Source organism: Sinocyclocheilus rhinocerous, unplaced genomic scaffold (genome assembly GCF_001515625.1).
Source record: "Sinocyclocheilus rhinocerous isolate Xijiao unplaced genomic scaffold, SAMN03320098_v1.1 scaffold1697, whole genome shotgun sequence".
Lineage (NCBI taxonomy): Eukaryota > Metazoa > Chordata > Actinopteri > Cypriniformes > Cyprinidae > Sinocyclocheilus > Sinocyclocheilus rhinocerous.
The window spans coordinates 1,025,004-1,048,329 of NW_015629509.1; the positions used below are offsets into that span (position 1 = coordinate 1,025,004).

General features: G+C 35.1%; 1 protein-coding gene across 1 annotated transcript in view; it reads left to right on the plus strand.

The window, feature by feature from the left end:
- LOC107739036 (cyclic nucleotide-binding domain-containing protein 1) overlaps positions 1-23,326 on the plus strand; it is a 48,369-nt gene that overhangs the window by 11,885 nt on the left and 13,158 nt on the right. Inside the window, 4 exon segments of the mRNA XM_074560177.1 lie at positions 8,956-9,101; positions 14,176-14,267; positions 14,502-14,639; positions 16,135-16,267. Of these exon segments, the coding sequence (XP_074416278.1) occupies positions 8,956-9,101; positions 14,176-14,267; positions 14,502-14,639; positions 16,135-16,267 (509 nt within the window).

Below are 23,326 nucleotides of genomic sequence, written 5' to 3' on the forward strand. Positions count from 1 at the left end.
GGGGGGGGGGGGAACGTTTTTTTGAGCTTAAAGGTGCTGAATGCAAATTTTTTTTGGGACTGTACTAAAGCATAAAAATGTCATATGTTTGCAGAAATTTAGGAAACATGCTAAGTTCACATAATTGTTTCTCCAAAAAAACAATGTTACTGCCAGTTATTCTACTTTCAAATGTGTGTTCCATGTCGGAATGTCTGTTTTTGTTTTGGTCTGTGTGACTTCTACCACTGTCAGTCTACCCAATAGTATTTCAACTCCCTGGGTTGCCAGGTGGTGGAAAACACAGCGTATTGCAGCCATTGAAGCAAGCAAATGAAATGGGTGAGAGATTGCAGATTTTACCTGACCTAAAAAGTCTCGGCATCCATCTAAAAAGCTCTGTGACCATAGCCATATTAAAACATGGATAAATCGCAGTGAGTGAGGCTCGTGACCTTTTATTATCAATTGTGCTCGTTCCTGTTACATGTCCTCAATCTGCATTGAGTCTGAAAAAGGAGGCGGGAGAAACCACTCAGTCCAATATTTTGAATTTAGACCGCAGTAACCATTTCACCCGCTAGCCGTCAATATTACATACTGCACCTTTAAACTGATTTTTGCAACATGGTAGATGGTTTGTTAAAAGTCCAGACCCTGTTAGTCTGGTAGTGAATTGTTTGAAGATCATGATCCGTTGCTGTGGATCAGGTTGTTCTTTCAGAAGACTTTTATGATCAGATATTTAATATTTTGGGAAATTAAGAAACTAGAAACACCCAGGATTTCATTACTCTTCACTGTGGGAAAGGAGAGCTAGAGAGAAATTAACCAGACTGGATTTTTTCTGGAAATATGACCAGGATCAGGTGCTGTTCGCAAATGGTATCGCTGACGTTTCTGAGTGATGGAGTCAGGGGATAAGTGCACTGGTAAATCTCTTTACTGGAGGAGTGAGGTTTCTTACCAGAGCAACTCTGAATATAACAACAGCTGCAGTGGAAACTTCATAATCATCATTGGAGAGGTTGAATGGGATTGGGAAGAAGGGAAAGTCCACTTCTGGGCAGGTCAATCAAGGCTTGGTGTTTTGGACCAGACCCTCTTGTTGTCAGGCTTGAGAACAGAAAACACAAACACCTAAATGATTTATTTGTCCCAAAGCTGAATAAATGAACTCATTGACTTAACTAGGTTTAATCTAAACCAGGTATTTTGAGTGTTTCTTGGTTATTACTGGCTTGACAGCTTGTAGAAAAGTAAAATTACAAATAAGCTCTATTTAATCTCTATTGTTTCTTTGAAACATCAATGTGATTAAATGGAGAGCAAATGGAGACTTTTACTCAAGTCTTTTGCTTCTCAGATTTTTCTACTGAGAAACTCTGAAAATCTCTCTGCCTTTCTCAAGAGTTTCATAAAAGATGTCATCAACATATCCCAACTGTCTTTAAATTTGAGCCTGATACACCAAAGTCTGCAATTAAAGGTCAGAGGTTTTATTTTTGATCCAAAATATTTGATCAGATTTGCAAGGTACTAAAATTACTGAAATGGAATTGAAAATTAATGCTGTATAGAAATAAAAACAACAAAAGCACTTAACAAAATTATTAAAACTTAATCTAAATTGAAAAAATAAAATAGAAAATTAAAAGACTGCAAAATATTAATAAATGCTATAATAGTATATAAAAAAAACACTAAAATAATGCAGGACTTAAATCAAACCAATTAATATAGATGCTACCACATGACAAAACAATTATTGCTACTATTATTTATGTATTTATTTATTTATTTTTACCAGCAAGTGAAAGATTATGAGCTATGAAAGAGCAACCTTTAAATAATAACATTTTACATGGGGAATTGTTGGTGAGCGATTGGCCCAAACAAAAGCAAAGCAGAAATCTGCACACTTATTTCAGTGTCTTTGCTTTATAATGCGGTTTTATAGCAGAAATTCAGAAGAATGATTGATCCCTACAGGGTGCCTCTGATAAACCGCCTCACTGTGCCCAAAATGTTTATGAGTTGCTGTATCAATTCAGAAAATGTGTTTTGTTTTGTTTTTCTTACACAACGATTTAAGTTTTTCCATTTAGCAGAATCTCCTGCTAGGCGTGTGAAAGGGTTTTGTTTTCACAGAGTGATGTTTTGGTCCAAAAAAACGTTCCCAGTTTTGATGACATACACACGTGTTGGCTGAGGAGTCTTATTTAACAGTTCTGACAGTTATAATTTGAGCTTGAGCACTGTTTTGTCAGGATTCGGGACTCTTTGGCTGTTAGCAGGAGAACCTCAGAACCAGCTGCAAAACTGAGACTTCTGACAGCTGCTACATGTGAGGAAACAGATCTCTTCTTTTCTTTCTCTCTCACACATCCATGGCAGCCAAGCTATGGTTGGTGGATTTCAATTAAGCAAAATCGCAGCGATCCAACTAAATGGTATAAAAGCTGAACTTGTTTAATCCTCTCAAACTTAATGGTCCTCCTATTTTGTTCACTAGCAGTGTCCCCAAGAGGCTATTTAAAGGGATAGTTCACTCAAAAATGAAAATTCTGTCATTAATTACTCACCCTCATGCCGTTCCAAACCCGTAAGACATTCGTTCATCTTCGAAACATAATTTAAGATATTTTTGATGAAATCCACAAGCTTTCTGACCCTGCATAGACAGCAACTCAACTACCACATTCAAGGCCCAGAAAGGTAGTAAGGACATTGTTAAAATAGTCCATGTGACATCTCAGATCTCATCAAAAAATTTCTTAATTTGTGTTCTTAAGATGAACGAAGGTCTTACGGGTTTGGAACGACATGAGGGTGAGTAAATAATGACAGAACTATCCCTTTAACTCCAGTATGACAACCAGTAAGAGTGCATCTGCTAGTGAACCAGTTCTAGGTTAAAGTGATAGTTCAACCAAAAATAATTATTTACCCAGTGTCTTTTTTTTTCCTGTGGAGTGCAAAAGAGGACATTTTGAAAAAAAAAAAAATCTTGTTTTTTGTAATGAAAATGTTTTTAGTAATATCTTCTCTCTTCAAGGAACAGTTCATCCAAAAATGAAGGTTTGCTGGGAATTTACTCACCCTGAGATCTTCTAAGATGTAGATGAGTTTGTTTCTTCATCGAAGCAGATTTTTGTAGAAATTTGGCATTACATCACTTGCTCACCAATGGATCCTCTGCAGTGAATGGGTGCCGTCAGAATGAGAGTCCAAACAGTTGATAAAAACATCACAAGTAATCCACACGACTCTAGTCTATCAATTAATGTCTTGTGAAGCAAAAAGCTGAGCATTTAAAAGCAAATCCCTCATTAACTGTAAACTTCTGCTTTGCTTTTGGCAAAATACCAGTCCATAATCTATAATAACGTTTCGTCCAGTGAAAAAGTCCATCCCCCGTTGTCCTCTGACATCAAAATCCACTGATATTTGTTTAGAACGTTTTTTGCTTTTAAACAGTGCTTGATCTGTGCATATTTCTCTCTTGATTCAGATGAGATGCCTTTTTTCATTATGGATAGAAAGCTTGTTTGAAGTTAAAACTTCTTGATGGATTTACAGTATTACAAATGCAGCTTTCATTTCAAAAGACGTTAATTGATGGCCTGGAGTCATGTGGATTACTTGTGGATGATGTCTTTATCAGCTGTTTGGACTCTCATTCTGACGGCACCCATTCACTGTAGAGGATCCATTGGTGAGCAAGTGATGTAATGCTAAAATTCTCCAAGTCTGTTCTGATGAAGAAACAAACTCATCTACATCTGGGATGGCCTGAGGTTGAGTACATTTTAAGTAAATTTTCCTTTTTGGGTGGAAATCTTTCTGGTCTTTATCAGTAGAGAAGATATTAGACTGTAAAACTGCAGTGCATGATGGATGCGGCAATGGACATGTCTGATAAAGCAGCTATGGTAATGGTCGTATCATTGTTGGCTTTTACAGAGCTTGTCTATTCCGACTTTCTTGGTGGGATAAAAGGGATGAAAAGAACAGTGAAATCGTTTTTGTTTCTACATGCTAGCTTGACTTTTTTCCCTCCTATTTTGCCTGAGCTCAAGAAAAGTGCTGCAGATAATTTAAGGAAAGACAGTGGAGGTTATCAGCAATGAGATTTGCGCGTTCAGATTGAATTGATTACCCAGAGAAGGTTTCCCTTTTATCTTCAAAGTAAAGTGGCACTTCGAATTTGAATTAAGTTTGCTGGCCATTCTGACCCCAAAACAGCTTTGTGGCTTTAACTTTGAGATAGCCCTTATCGATGTACCTCTTTCTCTGTGATTTATGTCAGTGGCAATTTTCCTGGTGCATTCTCTGGAGATAGTTCGCAGGAAAGTATTTGGTGGCTGATAAGATAGCGTTGTAAAGGCGGCACGCTCCGCAGATAAGGACCATTACAGTTATTTGTTGAAAGACAAAGCCTCTCGCTGTCAGACAGACCTGTGAAAGCTGCTCAGGGAAAGTGGCTGGCCGCTGAAACCTCTGTAATTGTCTCACAAACTGAGCAGCACAAACATGGAGAACGGTCCTTAACCCTCCTCATGGGAGGTGAAATGAGAGCGTCTCTGCTGTGGAATCGTTGTGACACTGGTTTTCTCTTTGTTTTGTTGAGGTTGTTGTTGTTCATTGTTCACTTTGATACAAAATGGTTTATTTTATGAAACGGGTTGAATTCTCAGTTTGATTTAAATCACTGTATTAGATAAATCATGAGTTTAAGTGTTGCATTATGCATTAAGTTTTAATACAAGTCAGGATATAATTATAATGTTTTCAGAATGTCTTTTACAGTTTCACATGTCAAAGTTTATAAGGCTGATATTTCATTTGATATTGACACTTTTTTTTTAAACTAATTTATTACTTCAAAAATGGAAAATTGTTATTGTAGCGGTCTTGATAATCTTAAATATGGGGACACAACTTCATTTCATTTGTCTTTTGAGGAACTAATAATCTGAATTATTATCTAAAATAATCCCAGCTAGTAATCAACTATCTGAACTGATATTGAAAGTGTAAAGAATTATTGCTAGTTTTGCTTCACAATGGACGTATTTTCTAATGCAGAGGGCAAAAATGCATTAGCATGATTAAAGAAAATTACTGTATGTGTAGTGATGGGATTGACTTTATTAATGTTGTAAAAGTGAGCATCAACTATTGGTTGTGAAAATCGTTTTTTAAACATGCAAATGGCACTTATTTTGGAGAATGGGACTCTTTTGGAAATTCAATAGTTTTCTTTAATTTCTCACCTCTTTCCTGCTTTTTCTTTCCCTCTCTCTCCTTCGCTTCTTCAGTTTTTATTCAGCACCACAGGCTCTGTGTGTACCGCAGTCAGCAGATATTCTCACAAAAAAAGTTATAATTCAGTTTTTCCCCCATTCAGTTGACGATAAGTTCCTTCCAGTTAATTAGAATCTTATGGGGGGATTAAAGCTTGCAATTATTATTATCTAAAGAGAATTCATAATTAATATAAGTATATGGAAATGTCAGCGAGAATCCTGGAATTAAGCCAGAGATCATTTCCTTGTCAGCTTCTATTTCGAAGTCACCAGTTAGTAAAATTTCAACACAAAAATGGTTTTCAGCTTCAGTTTGGCCTTTAACTTGAAATGCTGTTGTTTAGTAACAATGCACTTTTGTTGAACTAATATAAAGAAGAGATGAAAGAAAAACTGGCGAGGTTCATATCTGATTGGTTGGGATTCAGTTTTCTCAGACTCGCAATCAAAGAGAGATCTGATTTGACTTACAAGGCGTATAGCTTTGGTTTGATGCCTAAAGTGAATTATTCTGTATATTTGAACTGGAAAAATAAAAATGGCATTAAAAAAATTCTCACCCCTGTCACATGGCTTTTAATCATATGACTGTTTCACAGTCATTTTAGTATCAGCTGTATTTTGTTTCTGCCAAAAATTCACTTTATCTTACAATTTTAACTTTTTTCTTACAATTCAGACTTTTTTTTTCCGAATTCTGAATTTATATCTCACAATTCTGTTTCTTGTTTCTGCCAAAGAATGAAAAATAAAGTTATTTATTTTAGAGTTAAAAAGCCAAATTTATAAAAATTTGTATCAAACCAGTTTTGTCAGTCTTTTGAAACTCTAATTAGTGCTCTCTAATTGGGCTTGTTTTGTTTTAAAAATGAATACTTTTCTAAATAAAGTACTATTGAACATTGAAGCAGTTTGCTAATTTTTTGGAGGAGTTTTTGTAAATCTTGTTAAATAAAAACTAATTAGGTAACATCTTTTGAATGTGAATATTCTGTAGAAACCATAAGAATCTGAAGTTCCCATCATGACTCATAATGACCTTAAATGTTCAACCTTGCCTCATTCCCATCCATAGATATATGATGTTACTGCTAATTGTATCTTTTAAAAGGCAGTTGCACTCTCACCCCAGAAATGACCCACAGTGTAAAAGATGATATCCCATTATCTTAACGGCATAATGTTTCTTTTTATCCGCGTAGCGCTTTGGCAGGAGGACGGGGAATTACAAATTTGGTGCACAGAGGATGCTTTGTGAACCCTGAAATTAAGACTGCCAAACTGTGTGCGAGACGTTCCTGTAAATTGTAAACTCATGCTTGTACATCTCTGCTAACGCTATTAGGACTAAGCTCTACCATCTGTGTAGTGTTTTACAGTGAATGCATTTGAGTTTATTGATTTGTAGTCTGGAGTGTATCAAAGATGGAAAATATAGGTGTATAAAGCATCTGAAATGTTTGGAGACTCTTTGGTGAGTCATTTCTGTTGTTCAGCACCGTTTGAACTCTAATGAATATGCTTGTATAGTAATTTTAGCAAGTATTTCTATATAAAAGTAAACAAACTTTCAGAAATATGACAATATAACTTTAGTGATTCTAATAGGATGGATATAAGAGCTACAGTTAGCCATTGCTTATTGAGTGATTGACAGATAAATTGCTTGAGAGTGTCAAATAGAAGTAAATTTGGATATTTTTGAACTCGCTTTTGAAATTTTGATAATGTTAACAAGTGAGACAGATCAGCTAATAGCATAAGATATTACAGAATTCCTCAAATCCACTACTAATATTCACTGATGTTAGTGCTGTCATTGGCCCAACAAAAATATTGCCACTTACTCGATAATGTTATTTTTGTTAGTTAAAAGAATTTTACAAAAGTGATATTGCAGGCACATTTTATGTAGGCTATATTTTACAGCATTAGTTGAGAGATTTCTTTTGCCATGTACTGTACTTGATATATGTCCAAAATAATCTAAATCGAATCGAATCAGAATTGAATTGTGAAATTTGTGTGAAAACCCAGGCCTACCTGTAATAATTCTTAATGAATTGCTATTTTTATTTTTGTAAGTGCAGTTATGAACAAAATCACTTAATTGTGATATCAAGAAATCTAACAAAAAAAACTATTTCCAAGTTATTAAAAAAACTATAGCAATAAAAGTGTGTATGTATACAGGAATAACAAAACGGGTTCCTTTTTCCTGTTGTTGTTGAAGCATTGGAATGGAAAGGCTGATGGATGTCAATCATACTTCAGAGATAGAATATTCTGGTACAACGCAGAATTGTTTGAGAGCTATTATTCTTTTTGCCTGTCTAAAGCCGGCTGTTTTGAGACTGACACTGATTTACCGAACCCACAAGCACAAGCAAACACCCACAAAGGATTGATTGATGGATTTGACCTTCATCCAGCATAAGCAAACTCATGTGCACACAGTCTATCGGCATTGTGATTACTCACTCACGCTGGCAGCGGTGTGCTCTTGATGGCTAAACTCCTCCCCGACTATTGCTCTTGAGTTTTTATCTTTCGGATGCCCATGGAAACCACACTAATACCATCATCATCACACTCTAAGACACTCGTTTTCCCTTAAGAATTAGCTTTAAACATAATAACACGCTGCAGAGGGGTTTCTTAATAGCAAGTGTTCAGGTTTCATTATCTGAGATAGTGCCTGTAGGACAGTGAGGGTGTAAAAAGATTAAGAGTTTTTTGTTTGGGTTGCAGGGGGTTTGTCTAGGACACACACTTACATTAATGCAGATGAGACTAGATTTCGAGCCAGTTTATCCTAGAGTCTTTTAAAGAATGTCTTTAATGGACTCTGAAGGTGCGATTAAATAGCTGCAGGTCGCCAAATCACTGTATGGTCATATAGTTTTAGTTTTTTAATTGTAATTTAATTTTCTATTTTTCTGTTTTACTTTTAGACCATTCGTCTCAATAGACCAGTTCCAATACATTGGACAACTTTTGTGTATAGATTAAAATATATATATATATATTTTACTATAAAAAATTTTATTGTATTGTATTTTAAAGAATGTATTATATTTTAATTTATTATTTTATATAAAATAAAATAATTTTATACAGAAATACTTTATATTTTATTTTATATAAAATAAACATACATTATTTCTGGACAGATAAGTACTGCTCTAGTTGCCAAAATAAGTTTAAAATGCCTTATATAGGTATAGTTCAACCAAAAATGAAAATTCTGTTATAATTTACTCCTGTCGATCCAAACCTGTATGAATTATTTTCTTCTGCTGAACACAAAAGAAGATATTTTAAAGAATGTGACTAACCAAACAGTTGATGGTAGCTGCTGACTTCCATAGTATTTTTTTTCAATACCATTGAAGTCAATGGCTGCCGTCAACTGTTTGGTTACCAACATTCTTCAAAATATCTTCTTTTGTGCTCAACAAAAGAAAGAAACTTATACATGTTTGAACTATTCCTTTAAGTAGCTGAAAAGCAGTTAGATACTTTTTCAAAGGGTAGTTTGTCTGTATTTTAAATGCTATAAATAACGAGTAGCTTCCTCAACATAGGTGTGAGCGCCCACTGAATAGAGTTTGCTGTTTAGACTCCTGAAAAATGAATTTGTGATTCTTTGTGTATTTTGCAGCCCTATTGAGAGATCCCAGTCAGAGCATCATATCATTTATAAACTGCTGAAGGGAGTCCACAGTCTGACCTCGCAGCTGGGCTCGCAGGAGCTGAAACAGATTAGTACCGTCACCACCGCCGAGACCTGGGACCGCGGACAGATCAGTGAGATATATACACACACAGTCACACTCTTAAAGGAATAGAGCACATACGCTCTCAAAGGAATAGTTCACCCAAAAATGAACATTTGCTGAAAATTGATGCCATCAAAGATGTAGATGAGTTTGTTTCTTCATCAGAACAGGTTTGGAGAAATTTAGCAATACACCACTTGCTCACCAATGGATCCTCTGCAGTGAATGGGTGCCTCTATCCATAATATTGCAGAAGCGATGGTTTAAAGTTAGAATGCCTTTATGATGGATTTTATTTATTTATTTTTTTACAAATTCGCAAGACGCTAATTGATGGACTGGAGGCGTGTGGATTACTTGTGGGTTATTGTGATGTTTTTATCAGCTGTTTGGACTCTCATTCTGACGGCACCCATTCACTGCAGAGGACCCATTGCTGAGCAAGTGATGTAATGCTACATTTCTTCAAATCTGTTCTGATGAAGCAAGTCATCTACATCTTGGATAACCAAAGGTGAGTACATTTTCAAAAAATTTTCATTTCTGGGTGAACTATTTTTTCAAACTGATAGTTCACCTTAAAATGAAAATTCACTTAAAGGGGTCATATGATGCTTTTTTAAAGATCATTATTTTGTGTATTTGGTGTAACAGAATATGTTGACATGCTTTAATGTTCAAAAAACACATTATTTTTCAAATACTGTACATTATTGTAGGTCCTCTATGCCCCGCCTCTCTCAAACGCTTCGTTTTCTACAAAGTCCCTCCTTCCGACAAGAGCAGTCTGCTCTGATTGGCCAGCTGACCCAGCGCATTGTGATTGGCCGAACACCGCAAGCACTCGTCAGAAATGTAACGCCCCTTACCATAATAGCAAGCTTCATCTTTCAAAATAAATGTAAAGACAGAGCCCGAAAGGAGAACAGAGTCCATCAGCTCAAGCCCAAAAGGGGAACAGAGTCGTGTGACAGACACAGTGATGAAGCTGGTATGTGTTTGCAGTACACAAGCCACGGTTAAGACAGCTGACTCCACTCTGATGTGACCCTGTCTCTCTGTCTCGCTCTCTCTCACACACACACACACACACACACACACACACACAACCCGTTACTCTGCGCTGCGCAAAACTCCACATTTGAACAGTCAATAGCAAATACTTAAACTAATAACAAAACAGTAGCTGATTCAGAAGCGCCAGATTGTCATAGCAAAGTCAGAATTACCTCCTCTCCTAGGTTCACGAAACGGTCGTCCATAAAATGCATTGCTGTTCTGTTGTAAGTAATCTTAAAGATTCCTAAATGCATCTACTTTCGGAAGGCCAAATAAAGTGCTTTTGCTTTCGCCTAGAAACACACAGCATCTCCCTGACATGCTGCTTCAACACTAACTGCGGTTACTGAAACCACGCCTTCTTTCTTTGCGTGAACATTTGGGCGGCATTATGCTAATATTTCCACATAGTGAGGTAGATATGTGGGGGCGTGTTAGAACGAGCCGTTTTAGGGGGGCGTGGCAGAGTCTTAACTTTGATAAAGAATATCTCTTTGGTTTTGAGACTTTAGTCTTTGCAACTTCCTTGTGGATTATTGTGATGTTTTTATCAGCTGTTTGGACTCTGATTCTGACGGCACCCATTCACTGCAGAGGACCCATTGCTGAGCAAGTGATGTAATGCTACATTTCTTCAAATCTGTTCTGATGAAGCAAGTCATCTACATCTTGGATAACCAAAGGTGAGTACATTTTCTACAAATTTTCATTTCTGGGTGAACTATTTTTTCAAACTGATAGTTCACCTTAAAATGAAAATTCACTTAAAGGGGTCATATGATGCTTTTTTAAAGATCATTATTTTGTGTATTTGGTGTAACAGAATATGTTGACATGCTTTAATGTTCAAAAAACACATTATTTTTCAAATACTGTACATTATTGTAGGTCCTCTATGCCCCGCCTCTCTCAAACGCTTCGTTTTCTACAAAGCCCCTCCTTCCGACAAGCGCAGTCTGCTCTGATTGGCCAGCTGACCCAGTGCATTGTGATTGGCCGAACACCGCAAGCACTCGTCGGAAATGTAACGCCCCTTACCATAATCGCGAGCTTCATCTTTCAAAATAAATGTATTTATTCATTAGTTTTGTCATTTGTTTTACCATCAGTTCAAGCCCGAAAAGGGAACAGAGTCGCGTGACAGACACAGTGATGAAGCTGGTATGTGTGCAGTACACAAGCCACGGTTAAGACAGCTGACTCCACTGTGATGTGACCCCCCCCTTTCTCTCTTTATCTACTTTCGGAAGGCCAAATAAAGTGCTTTTGCTTTCGCCTAGAAACACACAGCTTCTCCCTGACATGGCTGCTTCAACACTAACTGCGGTTACTGAAACCACGCCTTCTTTCTTTGCGTGCACATTTGGGCGGCATTATGCAAATATTTCCACATAGTGACGTAGATATGTGGGGGCGTGTTAGAACGAGCCGTTTTAGGGGGGCGTGGCAGAGTCTTAACTTTGATAAAGAATATCTCTTTGGTTTTGAGACTTTAGTCTTTGCAACTTCAGGGATCTTATCTATGCATAATCAGCTTGTAACACTCCAAAGAGAAAGGAAAACTTGAAATCGCATCATATGACCCCTTTAAGATTATGTCATTCAAAACCCATATAACTGTATTTGTTATGTACTGTAGAAGTGCATAAAGTAATTTGTTAAAAGAACAGTCTAGCCATTATTTTCAGTTTGATGGAGGTGAAGGACAAAACAGCATCATTAATTTATCATAAAAGTAGTTCATATAACTCTATATTCACTATATTCAGAGTTTTCAGTAGTAATACAATAGCTTTGTGTGAGAAACCAAATGAAATTTAAGTAGTTATTGCTTATGAGGTATTGTAAAGTGTTACCCATAAGTCTTGGTATATAACATAAGAGTAGCTGAACTAATGCTTTAAGAGTGTAGAAAATCACATAATAATGTTATGTGTCAGGGATTGTTTTATTCAAAGAAAATTTCATCTATCATTTTTCATCCACCATTTGTGTTTTTGCACGATGGAAGATGGAAATCATCTATAAAAACACTCCACAACTCAATCGTGCTTCTTTAAAAGCTTACTATTTCTAGTTCAGCAGGTTTATCAGTTTCAGAACAGTTTATCCACGAATGAGAACATAATAGTGCTTATATACAGTATAGATTTCATAAACATGTCTTTTTCTGATGCAGAGTCTTGCAAAACATTTGGCTCAATCCCCAAAGAAGAAGATTCTCTCATCCAAAACTGTTAGTTCATATAATAGATATCAGTGGCCTCATGCAACACAATCTATCAAGACAAATCGAACAGATCTTTCATTGGCATCATCTTTCAGTCTCGCCTGTGAATATTGTCAAGTGTTTGGATGTGTTTCTAAAAGGTTGAGAGCCCAACCTGGCATGCGTGATTTTCTATCGATGTGTTCATTCGTCTGCTAATCTGTGCTCAATAACAGCCACGTATTCTTTCAGGGCCACTAAGCAAAAACATAAAGGAAAGACAATTTGATGAAAGCATGAATCCGTGCCTCCAAACCGATGGTTGCCGTTTTGCAAACGTCTGGTGTTTTGGAGATGGAGATTTCTTTATTGATTCGTCTAGAAGGGCGGGTAATGGCTGTGGTGTGTTGTATGTCACAGATGGAGGGGGGAAGGGCTTCGTTATGGACGCAAGTTTTAGCTGCAGATGATTACAGAGCATAAACACTGTGATTTGCTGTCTGGACCAGGCTGAATAGTTTGCGTGTGAGGAGTGAGAGATGTTGTGGAGTGTTATTACTAGTGTATGGAGAGTTTGCTTTCAGAGAGCAGTTTTCATCTCATTCAGATCTTTGTGTCAAGGTGATTTATTTGTCTGAAGATATAGATATGACTGAAGGATATACAGCTCATTTCATAATGTGTGTGAAAATTCCTTAAAAGAATGAGTATATCTATGTTTGTATTTATGAAAGCGTAAGCTTGTTTGGGGGATGTTTTTATCAAAGAAATATGAAGAGTATAGTGCTTTTTTAAGGAATAGTTCATCCAAAAATAAATTTGTCAATATTAACTTAAAATCTGCATTTTTGCAGACTGTCTTGATCACACTTTTGAATACGGTCAAGCTCCAAAAAGTTATATAAATAAAATCATAAGTGCATAAAAAAGCATTAAATTGGTAGCATTATTTACAGTATATACTATTAAAGTGTATATAGTAATATTTAAAATTATTTGTTGAAATTTCAGTAATTTAGGTATGTGGTTTTGTCGTTTTTATTAGTTATGAGGTTTTTTTTCAATATTTCTATTTATTTTTATTTCAGTTTTAGTAATAGTACTTTATATTAAACTTAATCTTTCTGTTGCCTGCCAATGCAACCTTTCTACATATATATTTTTTTTTAATAAAAGTAGTTTTAATAGTTTTAGTTAACAATAACTATTCAAGGTCATTGGAAACTGTACAATGAACATATGTGAGAAAATTTGAAATATATATATTTTTTTAAAATAAAAGTAGTTTTAGTTAACAATAACTATTCAAGGTCATTGGAAACTGTACAATGAACATATGTGAGAAAATTTGAAATTTAAGACATTTGGAGTGACATATTGTCATGTTGAGTAAATGATGAAAGAGTAAAAAATTTTGGGTGAACTTTCCCTTTACACGTGAAATTCACTGCTCCACAGAGAACCGTTCATTTAAATGCAGTTGTTTGGATTTATTTCACAGTCGAATGCAAGAATTATCTCAATCTTTTAGAACCCATCAGCATGCATCCATTTATGCATATGCTGTTACTTAGGATCAGATGGGCTCCAGTGACTTTATCCCTAGTATTGCTTCACTTTTTAAATCTTTGTAATGTGTAGAATCTTATTCTGCATGTGCATTTTTTCTCTACATAACCGGAACAGCGATAAGATTTAATAGTCAGTCTCTTGCCCACCTGCATAATGGGGTCAAGCGTTTTGACCTGAAACAGCTGAACCGTAACTGTTGAGTGGAGGGTTTTCTAATCGAGTGTGTCTTCTGCCATATTTATCTCTCTTTCTCTGATTACAGTTTTCGGACATAATGGATTTTACCTCGTTCTGAAGGGCTCAGTGAAACCGTTCAACCATGAAACCCTTAAAGAGGATCAGACAGTCTCTACGGTATAAATGATGCTACTTGGTTATCAGTTGTTGAGTTTGAGTTGTTGAGTTGTTGAGTGATCTATTCAAGCGTTACATCCAATAGTGAAGTTTGTCAAAAATAGAAATGGTAACCAATGTGGCGCAGGGTCATAAATAAGTAAATACAGCATTTTAACGATGTCTCTGAATTCTGGCCTCTTGAACACAACATTTTCATACAGTGTACTGTATTTGGTGTCTTTGTTGATCTAGATTGCAGCTGGAGGTTCATTTGGATGCTGTGAACCTGTAAATGCAGTAGATGGAGGTGCCATCATCCAGTGTGTCATGACACTCGAGACCTGCGAGATTCTCAAAATATCTCGCTCTGGCTACGAGAAGCTAAAAAAGGTGCAGCAACGTGATGCTTCATGTAACACAAAAGTGAAATTTACTTTGCAGACTAGAGACACACCAATATTTTATATTCTGGCCTATAATTGTTTTCATGTTATAGCTGATAAATGATAAATTACCAGTAATAAAATTCTGTAATATTTTGTCCAAATAAATGAAAAATAAAACACTAAAATTAGTTATTTTAAGTGCTACAAGTGAATTGAGGCATCACAACATTATACTGCACATTATGAAAAATAAATACTAATTTTGAGATTTGCTAAAGATTACATTTTACAGTGTTATTAAATGATTTGTTTAATATTAATATATCATGTTACTATAATATAATCTTAATATTAATAATTTATTAATAACAAATTATTTATATTAAGATTAACTTTGAGCATTGAATGACAATCTAAATTAATAATATTAATATGTAACATTTATTAACAAAATAGTTTATTAGTATTTATTATGGATTTATCTTGATTTATTTATAATTTTATATTTAATATTAATATTAATAATTTATTATCAGTAAATTATACATCAGTATAATAATTTATTATCGGTAATTATGTAAATTATGTAATAAATAAAATTATTTATTCACATATTTAATATTATAATTATTTTATCATAATATTAATACATTATTATTAATACATTATTTATATTAGGATCAGGTCTGAGAATTAGATGACAACATAATTATAATAATGTTTAATATTAATATTGATTAGTATATTAATTGAGAATATAATGTATTCATATTTAAACATTATAATAATGTAATCTTAATATTAATACTTTATTATCAATATATTATTATTGGGATTAACTCTTTGAGCATTAGATGATAACAAAGATAATCTAAATGATTAATATTGAATATAAATATTTTTTATTAACAATAAAATTCATTAATATGTAATATTATAAAAAGCCAAATCTAATATTAATAGTTTATTATTATTATATTATACGTTATTAATATTAGGATTAACTCTGAGCATTAGATGCTACAATAATCATCTAAATAATCATCTAAAAAAAGCAGAGGAAACGAGTATGCACAATTAAATTCTGAATTACTGGTTATTATCCGAAACTAGAAAAAAACTTTGATACCGGCCAAAAACAGTATGGCACAGATATATTGTGCATCCTTTCCTTGGTGTCCTAAAATGATTCCACCATTAAAGGGGTCATATGACGTTGCTAAAAAAGAACATTATTTTGTGTATTTGGTGTAATGAAATGTGTTTATGCGGTTTAAGGTAAAAAAAAACACATTATTTTCCACATACTGTACATTATTGTTTCTCCTCTATGCCCTGCCTTTCTGAAACGCGTCGATTTTTACAAAGCTCATCGGTCTGAAAAGCAAGGTGTGCTCTGATTGGCCAGCTATCCAATGCGTTGTGATTGGCCACACCTACCTAAAACGGCTCGTTCTAACACGCCCCTTTAAGACAATGTCCTCTATTGTTATTTGTAGGACATCCTGGCACAGGATCATGAAGTTAAAGTGTCTTTGATCCAGGGTTGCCAGCTGTACCTTCACTGACCAAAACTTTCCATCAACCACCTGGTCGATGGCATGCTGCTAAAAACATTCCCTGCTAATCAAGGTAAGAGGGTGTCTTGATTGAATATGTGTTGTCACAATGAATCACGGCGGCGTCTCACGCACTTTAGTTTAGTTTTGTTCCGTTGACTGATGCTTAGCACCTGGACGGCATAATGGTTTTCCTCACTTAGTGCGACACTCAACACGTTTGCCCCTAAATAAATGTGTTTATGGGTGGAGAGCTCTCGAATATGATTAGAGAAAAATACAAGCTGCTCCATTACCCGCACAGCTGACTTTAATTACCAGGACGGCTGCTTTTACACCTCATTTGGGAAATATTGAAGCCTAGATATTTATTTAGGTGCATATGTTTATGTGTGTGTCATTGCAGGAGTGTCCAACGACTATTGCAGCTCTGATTTTACTAATGTTGAGCTTTAGTACGCAGGAAAAGAAAGGTGTTCTCTATTTTATGGACATGAATAGAACTGAATGGAACACAAAGTCTGGTGCGACTACCCTTTTAGCCTGTTCAATCTCACTTCCTGTCCTGGAGCTGACAGGCGGGCATATGGTGTGCTGTGGTTGCGCTGAGATATTGGGTGGAGATCAGCTATCATGGCTGAAATCTTTATTTAGTTGCTGGAATCTCTACTCTTCCGTGGCTGTATCCCATTATCTCCATTCTCCCTCCAATTATAAGTCTTCATTCGTATCTTCCTCTTTAATGAAAGGCGTTGGCTTTAGGTCAATCTGTTTTCCTTAAAGACATTTTTAAGTGAGATCAATCCATGCTAGACCAGATCTTCGAACATGTGCGTACAATTAAATACAAAAATGGTTCACAGATTAGTTCACTGAAATGTATTCAAACTTTTGATACAGTATGTCAATCTGAAACCACACATTTGAAAATCTGACCCTTTAAATGATTTATTGCCTGACTCTTATATATTTCAAATGAACACATCTATAATATATTTATTAATTTATATATATATATATGTGTGTGTGTGTATATTAATATCAAATATTTTATATGTTGTGTTAAATAGACACCCATAAAATATATGTAATGTAATATTTTTAATAAAATTCTGTTTTCCATTCATTTTCTGGATTCCATTTTAATAATTTAATTACATTTTAATAATCAAAAGCATCTCTAATTAATTGATTTCATAAAGAATTAATTAATGTATTTATTTATATATTTATTTTTAAATTTTTTTTAAAGAAATACTTGAGTATTTACATTTGTCTGGTAAATATTCCTTGTAAAATAATTTTTACTAATAATTTTAATAACAGTAGTATCATTACATTAAGTAATGTATTTCTGTCACAGTTTCTTCAAGTTAAGCCAACATTTTATTTTGACTGGTTGCTGCGAAAATCTTTAAGTTTCTGTTTGTATATGATATGACGCTAGTTTTTCTCAAAAGAAGTGGTAAATGCTCATGGAGTGACTCTCAGAGCAGTTCTAGAGTAAACAAAACCGCGTCTGCGCCATTCATTCACACAGAGACATGCAGAACATGCAGGATTTATATTTAAGTAGTATTTTTGTGGCTTAATATTCACAGACACTAGTCTATATTGCATTTTGATTACTTGCCCATCTATTAGTAAACGAGACCCAATGTGACGGCACTGGGGTTTTGTTCTTTGCAGAATGAAACCTGGTTGTATGTATGAGCGCCGACAGTTTATCCTGCTCAGCTGAGGGTTAGGTTCTCATATCATAGCTGCTCTTTATCAGAGAGACAGAGAGAGAGAGACCTATGGATCGAGATGTGATTAGAGAGAAAGACAGGTGTGTGGGAGAGGAGATTGATTGGCTCTTATCTGAGTGTGCAGCCGACAGCTGATGGATGGGCGAGAGCCCTGATCATTTCAGATGGCAGAGGGGTGGCTATTCTTGAACCAACTTCATCAGGAAACGCTGTATTTCCTCCAACAGCCGTCATCAACTTGGTCAGTTGGCATAAAACAAGTCTTTTAGGAAAAAATACACTAGGGCTGTCAATTGATTACAGATTAATCTTAAATAAATACATGCTGATTCATTAAATGAAATAACTGTGAATAATGGCATGTCAATATTCGCTGAGAAAAGCCTAAAATGAATATAATTCAAAGACATTGTTGTGGCAGATGAGTAATTAATCGACAGACTTTAAAAAGTGGCTCTAGAATTCAATAAATTGACATTTTTGGCTGTTGCTTTATGCCTCATTCTTCTTCATTGTCTCATGCCAAGTTTTAAAACATTTTTTAAAGTTAAAAATTTTAAAACAGAAAACTTGAATTTTGTTGTAATCTGTTATATTTTTATATTAATATGAATAATTTTGTATTTGTTTTACATTTTGTAGAATATTATTATTAATATCATTTTTTATATTTATTACATTATTTTTCTACATTTATTTGTAATCAAACATACTAAATTCTATTAAATTGATAGCCCTAAAATAAACATATTTGTCATCATACTACAATGCACTTGTGTGGTATGAGCCATTCTTTAGTAATATTTTATATTTGTCTTTTTTTAGTTTATTTCACAGATCAAGGTATGTTTAAAACTCAATGGAGGCACTGTTTGTAGAGTCTTGTGTGATTTTGTGTGTGTGTGGGGTCCTGGTTTTTCCTACATTATGGGGACCAAATATCCCCACAAGTATAGTAATACCAGTACATTTTGACCTTGTGAGGACATTTTTGGTCCCCATGAGGAAACAAGCTTATAAATCGTACAGAATGATCTTTTTTGAAAATCTAAAATAAAAAAGTTTTGTGTGAGTGTGATGGGTAGGTTTAGGGGTAGGGTTAGTGTAAGTGGATAGAAAATACAGTGTTTGTACTGGAAGCTCAACTTGTGTGTGTGTGTGTGTTTGGAGGTAATGGCGTATTGTGAAGTCATGCCTTCTGTGCTTACGTTGCACACTATTCAGCACCTTGGATAGCAGCACAACATGTGAACACAACTAACAGGTGTGACAATGACGATAACTCATGTGAATATGATGGACTCATTGAGTGCTAGCCCCAGTCCCAGTTCGGAGATTAGTAAGAGGAGGAAAACCCTAATGGCTTTTCCCTTTGTATGACTCCTTACGGACCAAACTTGACCGCCTAACAACCCGTGACCGCCCTGCCTCACCAAAGCCACTGTCCTCATTTGAACTTCCTCCTGACCGTGATGCATAACCCAACAGCCTTGATCCAGAGACCACTGCACTTCCCTTCGGCTGTCCTTAGCTGTAAACTTCAAACCATTAACACTTTCCTTTCCATTACTCACCGACGCATTTTTATTAAGTTAAAAACTGTAACATTAAAAAATATTATTACAACTTTAACTGTTTCTATTTTAATATTTTTTCAAATGTAATTCATTTATGTGGTGCAAAGATGAATTTTCAACATCATTACTCCAGTCTTCAGTGTCACATGATCCTTTTGCTGCTTAATATTTTTCTGGAAACCGCAATACATTTTTCAAGATTCTTTGATGAATAGAAACAGCATTTATTTGAAATAGAATTCTTTTGTAAAGTTATAAATGTCTTTACTGTCACTTTTGATTAATTTAATGCATCTTTGCTTAATAAAAGTATTAAATTATTTTTTTATGATGAAATTAATACTTCATTTTTTCCTTTAAATGATACATGCGTTGCTGCATAATACATTTATATAAAAACAATATAATATTTATTATATTGTTCAGAATTATTTGTCATCTTACACCGTTTTGTTTCTGTAGTAAATATGTTTCGTTTTAAAGATATTTACATATTTTTCTGGAAGCAAGTGAATAAAATAGCATTAATCATTTGAGTCATATTAGGGCCACTACAGTATGTATTTTTTCAATCAAGAGGACAATGATTTGGAGAGAAGAACATTTACTGGGCATGATGGGTACAGTGTGAACAGATGTTTGATGCATCTCCACACTAATTACAGTTGCATCATCTGATTTTGGCTCACTGTAAGAAAGGTCTCAGTTGTCATTCTCCCTCCTTCTCCAGTCTTTTTCTGTTTCTCCAAACATGTCACTGAAGATCAGAAGTGATGTCCTTGCTCCATTAGTTCACCAGTCTGTGGGCTACTCAAGACGTCTCGGTTTGCCCCTCCAGAGACATGAGCTGTAAACTCGAATATCTTTGGTTCTCCAGCAGGATTATGCCAAACAAAAGCCTGTTGGCTCCAGCTCTGGCCTGCGTCACCCCGCGACCACAGCTGTCCTGTTCTCATTCACTCTGGCCTGGACTGCCACCTCTAGGCTATGAATCCAGTCTGGTCCAGGTTTTTCTAGCCATCTTACTTTCTATCATGCTCCATGGCTGGACTTGCAGTCCAAATATCCAGTCCAGCATGACTGTTTTTGATTATCTGAGCAGCTGTTTACTGACCTGTTACTGTTTGGCGCACCCAGCCAGACAGAATATGGCGTCTATGTTTATGGTAACATTTAACCACCCAGAACAAGAAATTCATTTCTTTCTTTAAAAGAGATCTTTTGCCATTGGCTTCTGCTATAATCATAGGATGTAAAAAATACAATAAAAACAATTTAAAATAACTGTTTTCTATTTGAATATATTTGAAAATGTAATTTATTCGTGTGATGCAAAACTGAATTATCAGCAGCCATTAGTCAAGTCTTCAGTGCCTTAATGAATTTTGAATGGTAGTTTGTATAATACACTGAACAAAATTATAAACGCAACACTTGTCTAAATCTGTGTTAGTGAGCACTTCTCCTTTGCCGAGATAATCCATCCACCTCACAGGTGTGGCATATCAAGATGCTGATTAGACAGCATGATTATTGCACAGGTGTGCCTTAGGCTGGCCACAATAAAAGGCCACTCCAAAAATGTGCAGTTTTAATGAGGGCAAAAGCAAAAGTGGTGCGTTTATAATTTTGTTCAGTGTATATACATTTTGAATGGTAGTGTGTATATATATGTTTTCTATATACTTTCAGGGCTGGTTCACACACAATGATTTTTTTTTTCATTCAACTTTGCTACTTTTCCATTGTTTTTTCTATGTAAACTTGCTAGGTGGTCATCTTCGACCATTGCGCTTCCCTCTCCCGTCTTTTGCAGCATCTCACACATGACTTCTAAGTTAAAAGAAGTTTATCTTTTAAAAAACATCTCGAGACCTTGCATTTTTTCTCCCCATTCCATTGCAGACGTCTTGTGTTCTTGTGCATTACCATTCTCATACACGGACTTGTAGACAACCCTGTATTATTCTTTCTTTCTCTTCTTCTTCAGATTCAGTTTCTGGTTCTAACATATATGGCTGAAGTAATCCGATATTGGCACTTGTCATTGTGAAGTGTTTCCTACTTCTGTTAAGCATGTGAAAGTGAAGCAGGTCCAAGCTGGTGTGATTGATGGGAGGCGTGACTAATTTGCATATTCCACATGTGTGACCCTGGACCACAAAACCAGTCTTAAGTCACTTGGGTATATTTTTAGAAATGGCCAAAAAACATTGTATGGGTCAAAATTATCGATTTTTCTTTTATGCCAAAAATCATTAGAATATTAAGTAAAGATCATGTTCCACGAAGATATTCTGTAAATTTCTTACCGTAAATATATCGAAACGTAATTTTTGATTAGTAATATGCATTGCTAAGAGCTTCATTTGAACAACTTTAAAGGCAATTTTCTCAGTGAGATAAGAGTGTAGAGTTATATTCAAGCCATTATAAGGCATGCAGAAATTATTTTCACAGGGGAAAAAAAACATTTAAATACATCATTTTGATTATCCAGGGCTTCTGCAGGTCTTAAAAAGTGTAATTCGCCCTTCCACGATCTAAGTCCTAAAAAGGTCCTAAATTCATAAGGTCCTAAAAAGTCCTAAATTCATAAGATCATGGCATTCAGTGATGCCTGCACTGCAAAAATGAATATCTTCCTCTGTATTTTTGTTTTGTTTTCCAGTGCAAACATATAAACATCCTTAAATCAAGGTACATTTACTTAAGATGCAAATTGAACATTAAGTCGTCTCTTCTGAGAAACTGAACAAAATTAAGTGAGTTTATGTGTGAAACGAGCTTACTGGTAGATATTTTATATTTTAATCATAAACTCTCTTCATTTTGATTATGATTACCTTTTTGTCTTATCGTATCTTGTCTTAAGAATCTTTAAACAGTTTGCACTGGAAAACGGGACAAACTTCTGAAGAAGAGTGTTTTGCTATTTCCATTTTCCATATTTTAGTGTTTGGGAACAGCAATTTAAGCCATATATATATAAAAAAAATATATCTTTTTTTTTTGGTGAAATAAAAAGAATGAATGGATATCTTTTGGAAATTGTATTTTCAAACTTTGAAGCTTTTGCTTATACAAGACATTTACATTTAGAGAACATATTGACATATTGTGTTCCATTCTATTTATTCCTTCAAGTTTTTTTTTTTAACTTAGTCTTAAAAAACTCTTGAAAAGTATTACATTTACAGTCATAAAACCTGCAGAAACCCTATCAAAAATTTGTTTTAAGGGATAAAATTAGTGACTGAAGTGGGACTTGCATAGAAAATGTATAGAACTCAATATCTTCAAAGGGTATATGGGCCATTGATAGTGAACTGAGAAAATATACCACTATGAATATTTCTCATAGTCCATTAAACTGTACTTTGCATTATTTCTTAATAAAATCTATAGTTTGGTTCTAATCACTATGATATTTTTCAAGTAATATTGCTAAAGCAGATTGAAAATCTACCGTTGGAGGAGTATCGCTACGTAAGAGTAAAATTTTTATGCTGTTCCATGGCACTAATTGTGTTGTGCAGTACAAAAATGCAGAACTCTGGATGTTAATGCCCTGCGGGAGGAGGCGTGACTGCAGCGTGTTCATCGAAGAAGACAAACGACGTGTACCAGAGCCTGCTGTGATTTCCCAAGTGATCCAGACATTTGCTTTTTAATGGCTTGCGAAGACATGCGGAGCGGGCGAATAATATACTAACGATAGTTTTGCTCTGAAAAGAAGGGAGAGTGTGAGAGATGAGATTAAAACTGGCTTTTGAAACACGACTTCCTCCTGCCTCTTAACAC